General features: G+C 33.5%; 1 protein-coding gene across 1 annotated transcript in view; it reads right to left on the bottom strand.

Moving 5' to 3' along the window:
- CRISPLD1 (cysteine rich secretory protein LCCL domain containing 1) overlaps positions 1–13,297 on the bottom strand; it is a 43,652-nt gene that overhangs the window by 16,287 nt on the left and 14,068 nt on the right. The window contains exons 3-7 of the mRNA XM_037802919.1: positions 4,881–4,999; positions 4,392–4,524; positions 3,285–3,400; positions 2,503–2,603; positions 644–784 (exon numbers count right to left, since the gene is read on the bottom strand). Of these exons, the coding sequence (XP_037658847.1) occupies positions 644–784; positions 2,503–2,603; positions 3,285–3,400; positions 4,392–4,524; positions 4,881–4,999 (610 nt within the window). The remainder of the gene's footprint in view (positions 1–643; positions 785–2,502; positions 2,604–3,284; positions 3,401–4,391; positions 4,525–4,880; positions 5,000–13,297) is intronic.

Below are 13,297 nucleotides of genomic sequence, written 5' to 3'. Positions count from 1 at the left end.
AATAAAAAACATTTGCCCACAAAACCTTAATCCCAAAAGGAAATATCTAATCTAAAAGAATCATGGTGATCTTCAGTTTAGACATATTTCTAAAGTTTGGACTTTGAGCCCCAGCTCTTGCAGATGACAACATGTCATTATTTTAGGAGTGCGACATTTAAACTGTCATATACACCCTGATTATAAACAGCTCAACTACAATCTAATAGAAAGTGCTAACAATTTAACATTTTTGAGACAGAAATACATTAATAAAGATCTAACTACAAAAAGTTTGATTCCCACACATACTGCAAATTACTTGGTGGAAGAAAGTCCACTCAGTTTAATGTTTGGAAAGAAAGCTGTTTTACTTCATTTCATCTAGTCTAATGTTAAATTTTTTCCATTCTAAAAACGTGCAAATTAATTATAAAATATAGAAGGGTATGCCTTTTACTTAAACTCTCAAATATGAAGAAAGTCCACTCAGTTTAATGTTTGGAAAGAAAGCTGTTTTACTTCATTTCATCTAGTCTAATGTTAAATTTTTTCCATTCTAAAAACGTGCAAATTAATTATAAAATATAGAAGGGTATGCCTTTTACTTAAACTCTCAAATATTTTTTAATCAAATCCTATTAATGCAATGCAGAGGTCTTACACATTTGCTGCGTGCTTATGACTTCGTTTCTGTTACTTTCATCGGTTCTTGTCCGAACATGGGTATCCTGGACCTGTGCCTGCTGCCTTTCAATTTCATTTGTTTCTTCTTCTTGGGGAGGGTAATACTGGTCTGAACCTTCTGTTAGGAGAGAGGGATTTAAGAAACATGAATCCCAACTCACATGTACAGAGATTCCCACAATAACCATATGTCTTCATATGCCCAGTAACATGAAAAACTAGGAAAATCAGTATTGTTTTAGGGCAAAGGTTTTGGTGTAAGGCGGTCCCTATACATACCAAACTGGAATACATGAAATACACACAGACAGCTTTGAGCCCCTCATTCATTTATGCTAGCATTTGGCTAAAAATCAATGAAGTCATTTCCAAGTTTTGCTTACATTTCAGTATGTTATCAGAGTTTAGTTTTCATACTAACATCATGAAATCTAGCACAGTGATGTAATGACATGAGGGCTTAAGTGAATGTGATTTTCCCAAATGAAACAATATTCTTAATACTTTCAGGAGGATCACATTTAGAATTCTCATGAAAGGAAATATGGCCTAAAGAAGGATTGACATGCTTTGCTATTTACTACACTATCAATCTACATGTAAAGAGTTTTCTCTTTTAGAATGAAATTCAATGTTTAGACCTGTAAACTTGAAGATGGAGAATAACTTCATATTTTAAATTAATTTTTTTTCCAGATTAGCCTTCATTGCAGGCTTCACAGTGGTACATTTTGGAGATGTGCATTATTTTTCTCTAATCTTTTCATGTATATCTAAGAAACTCAGAACTTAGGAAAAGGAAGAATGAAGTCGGAGGAATGCCAGTTTTAAGTTAAATATAGTGGCCTTTGGTGAAGGGGCAGATAGGTCAGAGGCTTGGAGGCGGAGAGGATGGAAAACAGATGGAAGCTCACATAATGAAGAAATGCTGCAAATGTTTCCCGGAATTTAAAAATGTCTTATACAGCAGAGGGAAATATATGGTTAGTTCTTGTCTGCTCATTCATGGCTAATTAGCGTCTAGTCATCAAGAAAAACAACTACACATTTCTTTACGAGCACTGGAAAAGGGCTTCATTTGTTCAAATATTTTCTGATACATTTAATCTGCATTAATCTTCATTTCCTTTCATCACCATTAAGAAAAACCTCCAAGGCATTAAAAACTGTTCCCTTGGGTGCCAAACAAGAGCACGTCTTTTCATCAAGCTTTTTCATATACATTTTATCTTCACAGGCTACAAATAGGACACCATATTTATATCTGCTTTTTGAGGACTTCAAATGAATTTGACAGCACTACTTCTGCAATAGTTTTTAATGCTTTTATACTTGTTTTTGTCATTTCAACATGAGTAACTGTATACTCTGCAGTGAAAAGTACAATATCTGTATAATTCATTGAATATTTTTCGATAAGATCCATGGATAGATATATTGGTTAAAAGTTTTAAGGGCTAAAAATAAATTGTGTTAAATTACTAAATTCTTCAAAAATAGTAACAGTTATGGAAATATCTGGTCAACAATAAATACATCAAGATGCCTTTTAAGAATATAAACATATTAATCACTCTGTGATAAACTCAAAATGGAATGAGAAGTGAAATAATCATGATAATTTTCCTCTAAATACATGTTGGTAAAATAGACATTATTATTACGAATATTTTATGAATGTTTTAAAAATATTTTAAATGGTTTCTTTATAAATCTAGAGTTCTGAAAACTTTCATGTAAAAATGAACACCACTTTTGGTTTTTTAAACACAATTTAATGCAGACACAAGATTAAACTATAAATCAAATGGAATGTTACAACATAATAGCACATACCTTTGTAGCACAGATTTTCTCTACAGCCCCCTCCAAAACTTGGTGGGCAAGCAGAGCAGGGTCGTCCATGTTTGTAAGGGGCATGGCCCCACCAGTTTCCCCTTAAAGAGATGATCCACTCAGTTAAGAAGTAGTCTAATAGCATAATTTGAGATGTTGCAGAATATTTACTATATAAGAATCTTTAAGGAATGTAGATTTTTAAGACACATATCTTTTAGTACAGAGTCCTTTGGTTACTGGGTTTTAAAATATACTACTGCCTCATTCTTTTGAAAATATTCTAATTCATTTATACATATTGTTAAAAATTACAAAATCAAACTTTTGCAGAAGACCCAACTCTGCCATAAAATAGCCACCCATTTTCTATTTGCTTTCATAAAAATACTCAGATCTGAACCTAAGTACAGTTGTGTAATATTTTCACTGCAATCACTTAAATGGTCTTTACACAGCTGAAAATATGTTTCTCAGTTATTCTACAGTTGCTAATCTCCAATAAATAAAAATTAAATATTCATGGAATAGAATAGGCAATGAGTAAAACTAAAATACATGATTGCTGTCTTCACAAAGATCCTAACTCCAATACTCATATTCCCCTTAAGCACTGATTTTATGTGTCAGGCAACTCATAATTGTATCCAAATTAAATAAACTGAATTAAAACAATACATGTTACTCAATCATTCAAACTGAATAATGAGAAAAATTTAGGAATATAAAGTTGTGTTGCTAAGAATAAAATTAGAAATGAAAGCAGTGTTTTGACTACTCACTTTGGGGAGTAATTGCATACCAAGTAGATAGCTTTGGGCCATATCTGTCCCCAGATGTTCATGTTGTGGCATAAATTAATGGCGCAACCTATTCTGCTACTTGTTGCCCACACCACCTACATTCAAGAAAAGAAAGGTCCAGGAAAAGTAAGCTGAGAGGAAATAAGACATCAACATAGCTGAAAGAAAAATGTATAAAAACTTAAGAAACAAACTTCTATCATTTGAAACAAAATGAGACAATATCAAAAAGCGTATTTTTTCCTGAGACTTTGGGAAAGTGCTTAATTCGACTTAAGAACTGAGGTCTACAGGTAAAATAACTGACTATAAAATGTAGGTATTTCAAAATACGAATTTACTTAATAAATGCAAAAGTTACAAGCTCACAGACCTAAATGCAGTATTAATGTTTTCATGAAGAAAAACTTGCCTCCTAACAATTTCTCACCCCATGTTTTTTCAAACAGAAAGTACAAGAACAAGAATTTAGGTGTTCACATTTCTTATAGAACAATGATCTTTTTCACTGTGCCTATTAGGTGGTTCAATGCAGATTTTAATCTTGTCACTTGGAAAGGCACAGAAAACAATTCATCTACATTATATTCACTAATAGTCACAGAAATTGCAGAAACTCACATCAGTGATAAGCTTTATTTAGTTGTTTCTACCTTCAATTGTTTGATTTAAAAGTTTAGAATATATCTGATTCTAAATATGAACACTGAATTTTAAAAATGCTGCACACATGTAAATATTGAATGTCATTGTCAAATAAAACTAGATTTTTATTCTTTGGAAAATAAAAAATAATATGGGACTCCTCCCTTTGAAGGTGGTAAATTTATCTCCACTTACATTTACAGGGGAATTATTAAAAATGTTTTATATGTAAAATCATTAACATAATGTCTTTAAAAAATAGATGCATGGGTATTTTTTCTGAGAATTACTTTTACTGTGTAAAACAATTTTTAACTATAATTTTTTTTAAATGATCATACCAAATGGCATAAGAAAGGAACATGTTCAAGTGGCCTCAGTTCTCCCACAGTTACACTAACTCAACCTAGAAGAATGGAGTATAGTACACCCAAGGCATACCTGTGTATAATGAGTACAGACAGGACCAGAACATCTGAATGGACAATACGGGTTACATTCATGCTCGTATGGGTAGGTAAAGTCTCTCACTTCATCATACCATGCTTGCACATGAAACGTTGGGGGCCTGTATCTATTTGAAAGAAAATCATTACAAAGAGAAGTAGTTGTTGAAAGTGTAAAACCAAATCTTGCAAAACAGATTAATAAAGTGTAAAACCAAATCTTGCAAAACAGATTAATAAAAAGTTTCATAGGAAAGCAATATTTATGAAGCAAATTGTCAATCAGAAATATTTATGCCTGGTACATTACTAATACCAATGATTTAAAATAAAGTCTGGTATAATATTTGTTCTTTGTTGCTTGTGTCGGTATGATTGTTTTCCTTTTAGGTACCAAGCCTTTGATTATTTGCAATGGTGATGTAATAAGCACTTTCATTCCAAACATTTATTTTTCAGGAAAAAAAGTTACACTTTAAGCTACCTTCCCCAGTGTGCTCCCAAATTCTGTCCAATTGATGGAAGCAGGCTTGCAGGTCCATGTTCCCACAAACAAGCTTCAGCCCAGGATTCTGCAGATCTTTCCAGTTCTACATCCCATGTCTACAATTTAAAAGAAAAACAAAATACAAACATATAATGTACATATGTATTTTGGACATTTGTTCAGTACCAGCATTGCTCAATTCTTCTTAACGTTTTCTCCCTTCTTTGCAAAGTCAACATTTTAGTCTGGGTTCTCACCATCTCTCATCTAGATGTTTTCACTGGTCTAATCCATCTCCATGCCTTCTTCTCTTACCCCTCCAATCTACCCTACAAGTGTCCAGAATGATTTAAGTGGGCACAAACATGCCAAAGCGATTTCTGTGCCCAAGCATCTCCTATTCTTCCCCATATACACCAAATAAAGTCCAGGATCCTTGGTCCCACTGTTTCCTATCATAATGCATGCCATTCCTTGTTTCCTCTGCCTAAAATGAACTTCTTCCAAATATCTGTTAGGTAAATTCCTCCTACTTTGTCTCCACAACCCAGTTTTATAAAATATACTTTCTGTGTTGCCTTTTCATTTCTCTTAGACACATGCTATTCCCTTCTTTGATCTGTTAAAGCCGTGTTATATGCCTTTGTATAGCAACTATTACACTGCAGTGTTAGCATATGTCTACATGACCATCTTGTTTATAGAAAGGGAAGAAACTGCTTGGGGGCAGTTATTCAATTCATGCTGGTATTTTCAGCCTATTCTGTACCTAGCATAGGGACAAGGTGATTGACAAATGTCTATTGACTACATGAATTATGATTAAATAAAGCTGATTCCTTAAAGAAATCTATGTTTTCTTTACATATAAAATTCAATGAGGATAATTAGCTCATACTTTTAAAATAATTTATAAAGAAATACTTAAAATTACAAATTTATTACTGAAATTATTTCAGGAGTAGTACGTGAGGTATCTGTGATACTTGGATTATATATGCCAAGTAGAGAGTAAAAATATATGACTGGGGTTCTGGAAAAAAATTGTGGTCTGAAGATAAAAACTTTGAAGTTATTTCACCCAAAGGTCAATTTCTTCAAGATGATAATGGAGTGTGAGAAGAGGTATGAAAAAAAATTCTGGGGTCATCAAAATTGAAGGGGAGGAAAAACAATGAGATAGTAAATGAAACCAGAAAAAAGAAAGAAATAAAGAGAGAAAAAGATCAGACAGATGAAAAGAAAAGTAGAAGAGGATTAAATTACAGAACCCATGAGACAGGAGACGTCAGGAGTAGAGAGCGGGCTACTCAAATGCCACTGAGAAGACAAGAAAGAAGAGGTATGCTAAGTACTAATTCATGATTAAGGACCGGCAGAGAAGGTTATTAACAGAGGTTTATTAAGTAAATGGAAAGGGAAAGTTGAGAAAGCAAGTACTGGTTATTCTATTAATACTTTAGAGAACAGAGATGGCAGATGCTAAAGACAGGATATCAGGGTCAAGGGAGAATTTTTTGCTGCTTTCATTTTTAAATGATGGAAGAAACCTCATCATGACTATAAGCTGAACAGAAAACACACTTGAGAAGAAGCAAAAAAAAGTGTGGAAGGGGGATGTTTCTTCATTTATTCATATAATTTTTCATAAAAGAACCCCCCCTTTGATGGTGCATTTGAAAAATATAAATCATCCTTTCAAAGCCACAAAGTAAAACATACAAAATTAGCATAAGTATTATAGTGCATCTTTAAGGTGTATTATTATCTAGCTAAAATACAAAAACACCTATTTACATGCAACTAAAAAAGAGTAAGAGCAGCAAATTTAGTTAATTTTCCTAAAAGCTTTAATTTTACTGTGAATTCATGTCAAATATTCAAGGTGTTCAGTTTTATGATATAGCCAGAAATGTGTCCTATGAAATAAAATATTTATCAGGCAGGCATTTTATTTGCCAAATTTTGGCACTCTATTAATTCATTTCATTATCTAAGTGTGACAATTTTGCAAACATATTTTTGTAATGGTTAACAAAAAACAAACATATTATTTGCCCAAATTATGTGAGAAACAATGAATTTTGATGAAGTCTCCAAAAATGGGCAAAATGTAGATTTCCATTTGTATTCAGGAAGTTGGAGAGTAGTGGCCTCTCAGAAGCAAGCAGGATTCCAGAGGAGTTCTCTAGAATGTAGGGTGTCCTTAAGAGACAAACAGATTCTTCTCTTCAATCCTAGAAATCAGGTTCTTATATAGTACTATAGACAAATGCAAGGTGAAACTACAGTTATCCAGAGATTTCTAATGCAGCAATTTCAAATCTAGCATATTCAGCAAAAAAACCAGAAGAAATGCATACACAGGTCCTTGAGGGCTAAAAGAAAATGCTTTGAAAGCCATGGTGATGGCTTGAACACATTCTTCCCACAAAAAGTGCAATCAAAATCTTTTCCCTGCCCTCCATTATGAGCCATTAGTGACTCACTTCTAATAAACAGAACGATGCTGTGGGAAGTCTCACAACTGCTATCTGGCTCTTTCTCTTTTAAGACACACATCGTGATAACCTTAAGCCAACATGTTAGCACAGGATTGGTACTGGCATAATTCACTGACCATGATTCGATAAGATAAACAGATAGATATTTTGGTGACGTTGCCCTAGAGAGATCTAGGAAGACAACATGGAAAGACCACACAGAAACAAGGATGTGCCTCAGGAGATCCAGATGTTTGAGTCTTCCCAGCCCTGCCACTAGAAATGTGAGTTCACAAGCTCTCAGGCAATTCTAGTCCAGGTCACTGAAAGCATGAGAGGCCCAGGTGAGAACCACGTAGTCGAGCTCAGTCAACCACCAGAACCTTGAGAGATAATAATAAAATGCTGCTACTATTTTAAGCTGCTACTTTTTGGGAAAATAAGTTAGATGGCCATTATAACTAGAATAAATTTTGGTACCTCAACATGGCATGCTGCCAAAACACATCCTAAAACAGGTGGCTTTGGCACCAAGCAGAAGGCAGATGATAGAAGTACATAGAGCAATCAACGATGATGGTCCTGAAAAGAGTCTGCCAGTGAGGACTTAGGCAATGTGGGGAAAAGGTTATTGGAAGCTGGAGGAAAGAGCACTATGGTTTGGTAATGGCAGAAAATTTAGCAACACTGTCTCATGGGGGAGCCTAGAACACAGGAAAAGTACTTAATTAGCTGGATGATCTAACTCAGGAGACTTCTAGGCAGTGTGTTGAAGGTGTCACCTGGCTTCTTTTTGCTGACTCTAGTAATACTAAACACTAGCAGGTACGGTGAACTAAAGAAGTTAGTACTACGGGTAAAGGAGCCAGGACTTGGTGAGTTCTAAAATGAAATTGTTTCTCTCTCACAGCCTCTCCAAGATTTTAGAATCATAGGAAGCCCACAAAGTTTTAAAAAGAATTGTACTACTGGAAATACCACCAGTTTGAACTAAAAGCAACAAGAAAATACAAAATGAAAAGATAACTTTGGATCCCTTAATAACTCTAGATAGGAAAGAAGGTGAAAAAATGACTCCTTGGTAAACCAGCCCTTCTTATAGGGAACCAAGAGCCCAGAGGACAGACCCAAGAACTTTGGAGAATCATTCCAGGCAGGACAGCTGAGTTCTAATCAAGGAACAACTACATGCGTCTGATCAGATCTCAGGATCGCTCTATGAGCCTCCGACTTTCCCCTTGCCATAGGCATTGGAACAGCCATTGATTCCTCTACATAGAAGAGTCCTTAAAATCATCACTGAAGGTCAATTAACCATTGTTTCATACAATCCTACAATTTGAGATATCAGTTCTATGAATTTGAAAATGGGTCCTTTTTAGAAAGGATATACAACTAGTTCCAAACTCACAAATCAATTATGTTTCAAAAGTTTGCTGTTTAGAAATAGGAATCAACTCTAAAATAAATCATTTAGATGCTTTGGGATAAGTTTTCTTATTTGTAAAATGTGTAAGCTGAAACAGAAGATCAATCAAATCCTTTCCAGCTCTAAAATTAAATTACTGAATATATAGTATGGATAAGATTTTTGAAGGCATGATTTAATTTTTTTAAATCCACTAAAAATAAGGGAAAAAGCATATTAAATAACTATAACAGTGCTGAAATAGGGACATACATTATTTTAAGATATGCAATAAATATTCAGTTGACATTAATGACAATTTTTAAAGAATTTTAAAGAATTTAAAGAATATAATCAAGCATAGATCTTGGGTCAAGTTCAATAATAAAAGATTCTCGAAAAAACTTACTGAAAATGCAGCTGCCCTGGAAGAAATATTATCTATCATGACATGACAACAGCATGGTATGCATATTTGTCACAATATTTCAGGTTTTAAGATCACCAGTAATTCACATCCATCCCATTTAAAGGAAAGTTAATCTTTACACATTTCTATTAAAATCCAGGGTTTTAAAAATTCAGGTTTTTAAATTAAATCTAGATGGCCTAAGAGGCTTTTGTTTTTCTCATCTGAACTATTCACCCGGGATTAATTTAAAGTCAAACCACATTTAAAATTACCATTTCTTTATTAAATGAGTACTTGGGGTTTGCAGATATGAAAACAACTGTTTTCCAACTACATCTGTATGTTGTTCCTTCTTAGAGCATTGTAAAGTGTTTCATTAACTTTTATTACCATAAGAAACATATAGAATATGATTGTCATTCTTTATCTCCAATAATATTTTAAACTAGTTCAACCTGAAACTATTAACATTGCATGTATATGTATGAAAATTTTAAATATTGACAAAGAACTTTAAAAAGTAGACCTGGAAATATAATGATTTTAGTACTAAAAGAAAATTAAAATGAAAAGTGGACTATTTTTCAAATAAAAATCAACCATTAATTTCACATAGAAGAACCAAGTTAAAGAACCTTTTTCATTAATCAACATTGTTTTAGAGTATATTACAGAACATGATGTCAAGTTCTATGAGATTATCTGCTTGATGCAAATTTGTGTAGTTTTAAAGTTGTCCAAAAATAGTCAAAAGAATTGAGAATCTTCAGTAAAACATTCCAGTTAATTGAATACAAAGAGAAGATATTCTCAGAAAACCATTAAAAACAGGCCTCTTCAGCTTAATCCTAAAACTAATAAAGGGAAATATTTTAAATAAGTATAGACCTCTACATGTAATTTTTCTGCACAGCTAAAAGGAGCACCAGAATTTTTTAGTCAACTCACAAATATAAGTGGTTGAAGACAATCATATATACACATAGATTATGGGGTATCTCGCTCTCTAAATACCACCTTTAATAGAAAATTTTTGGTGTACCACTACTTCTGGAAAAACAGGTTTGTAAATTCTTCTTATGTCAAAACTAAATCCCTCACCAAATCACTGCCGTGTTTTCCTTATTAAATGAGAAACAGTATTTCAAAGATCCGATGGAATAAGTTGTCAATTTGGTCCTCTCCATAGCAACAACTTGATTTCCAACATTTCCCAATAATCTGTTACTGTATGGTAATATATTATTCTAAGTAAGTTATTCGATAATTCATGAGACTTAAGATTCACATTCCAAACATAATACCTCATTTAAAAATCATTAAAGCCATTTTCTTTTCTTTCTATTTATTTGTTATCAGAGCTACAATAAAAAGACATTAAATCAATCAATCAATCAACCTATGCTGGAAGAGTGCATTATGTTTTCATTACTGAGTCATCTGGTATAAAAAGCACTATGGAAAACAGCTGGCATGCATCCCTTACAAGTAGGAAATTACCTCAGGTGGTTAACTACTGTGCTTCACCTGTTTTGAAAAGACTTTGTAGTTGCAGGGAAAATGCACAAGACTCAGATTTCAAAGGAAACAGCTGTGTTACTAGACACAGACACATTCCCAGGTTCTGAGAATGTATCATTACCTCAAGGCGATGCATCTACAGGGTCTCCTGGAAGTTACAGATGAGAGGCCTACAGAGCAGCGTATTACTTTAAATCAACTTTAAAACAAAACACTGTAAAAACTTCAAAAGTGGCAGCCTAATAATTTAGGGCACTGCCTCTCCATTCTATTAAAATTAAAATACTAATTTTTGAAACCAAAATTTAACACCCAGATAAACTCACAAGAGGATTTCCCTTAAACCCACTGTTCCAGTATTATACAAATAGAGTGAATGCAAGATGGGGCCCTCACAGTGCAGCAAAGCCATTAACTCCGTAATTCTTACATTTCTACCAAATCGACTGATTTATCTCCCCTCTTCTCACTGACAAGGCCCTCGCCCGTCTGGCTCTGTAACATCTACAACTTACATCCCACCCCTGCTCAACCCGGGACCTCTCTCAGCTGACTCAAACTCTAAAGTGCTTTTGAACCATCTGGGGACCTTGTTAAACTGTTGACTCAGGTTTTGTAGGTCTGAGAAGAAGCCCATTATACTCCACTTCTAGCACACTGGGCCAGGACCATACTGAAGAACCTCATTTTTTTTTTTTTTTTTTTTTTTTAATTCAGTTTTATTGAAATATATTCATAAACCATACAGTCATCCATTGTATACAATCAACTGTTCACAGTATGATCATATAGTTATGCGTTCATCACCACAATCTATTTCTGAACATTTTCCTTACATCAGAATCAGAATAAGAATAAAAAATAAAAGTGAAAAGAGAATACCCAAACCATCCCCCCATCCCACCCTATTTGTCATTTAGTTTTTACTCCCATTTTTCTACTGATTTTTTTTCAATTTTTTAACTTTGTTTATCAAAAAATTAAAAACAAACAGCCAAACAACAACCAAAAAAAACCCCACATTTCAAACAAAGCAATGGATTAAGGAAAACAAATAACCTAAAATAACTACTTTGCTTCCAATATGTTCCTACCATACCCCAATAAAATTAATAAACCATGTCCAAACAGGGGAGTAAGAAAAACAAATAATCTAAAATAACTACATTGCTTCCAACATAAGAACCTCATTTTGAGGAAGGAGCAAGATTCTTGTCCCCTACTTATATTTTTTTTCAATCTATTAAGAGATTTCCCTCCCACAGGACTGTTCTTTCTCTCCTCTCCTCCCTAGATAAACTTTATCCTTTTACCAAAGTCCAGCCCATATTCTCCCTCCTCTTGGAAGTCATTCCAACTATAGTACTCCATTTATCTCACTCTTCTCGGAACCTTTTTAAATACATAATTTACCAATTGCTCCATATTCTCCTAGATCCATGTCTATTGCTTTGGGTCTCAATTCTGAAACTAAATTTTTAAATAAAAAACTACATCCCATATTTTTTGTGTTTTCATGACACCTAATATAAAACTTGGTGTGTAACAGGTCATCAGTATATACTCATTGATTGATCTCTAGTCTCACAGCAGGTCTGGAACAGGTCAGAGACTGAGGATTCTGTGTTCCCTGCCTCAAACATGCACACATGATATCAACTCAGGTGGAAGGGTGTTCAACAAGCACCTTTGCTAAACAAAAGATAAACCCTTGAAAAGTTGGATCTGGGTTCTTTTATAAATGTCATAGCTTTTCAGTGACTTTGTTATAAATTCAAGGTTATAATGCCTTCATAATTTTTATTCTCACTTAAGAGAGTAGTTCATAATCTTAATCTTCAACATTTAAAGAAATTCTTTATTAATTGAAAAAGTACCATCTCGCCAGTTTCATATGTGTTGATTTATGGATATTGGGCCATTTTATAAGAATAAACACCTGTATTTTAGTTTAATTAAAATGCAGTACAGTTAAATATATGTAGAATTGATCTAAAAATCATGCCTAGAAAAATTCAAAATGGAAAGATAAATCCTCATAATAAAGCACTCAATAGTATCTACTAAAGCATTCATTCGTATTTTATATTTAAATATCAAAATCACAGTAACAGTTTTGAAAAGTAAACAAAAAATTGATGGCTTTTATTAATTGTACCTGGGAATGGCTTTCTAATTCCCCCAAATAAAAAAAGATGGATATACAGATGGACAAATCAGTAAAAGGGCAAGTTTATGGATACATAGAAACTGAAATCCACAATTTAATAACATAATTCAATTTAAGCCAAAAACTAATATAAGAAACATCCAAATGCATATATTTGCATATTTTCAACAAAAATGCTATAGTATGTTGTTCATTGTTCCTACATCAAGAATTCAGTTCTAAGTTTTCACTAAATAATTCCCGGTTCAGGAATGACAAATTAGTATGCTTCTAAACAATCAGAGACAGCTACGTAAACCATTTGGTTTCTTGTTTTCTTTGGCTGCTAGGAAGCTCAAAGCTAGTTTAATAACTATAGCATTCTTGATCAGATTTTTCAGGCATTTCTCAGGAATATGCCTTTAGCTTTGTCCTCAGCAA

The sequence above is a fragment of the Choloepus didactylus genome, chromosome 14 (genome assembly GCF_015220235.1).
Source record: "Choloepus didactylus isolate mChoDid1 chromosome 14, mChoDid1.pri, whole genome shotgun sequence".
NCBI lineage: Eukaryota > Metazoa > Chordata > Mammalia > Pilosa > Megalonychidae > Choloepus > Choloepus didactylus.
Note: the sequence above shows the minus strand (reverse complement) of the source record. Positions and strands in the feature narration are given on the sequence as shown.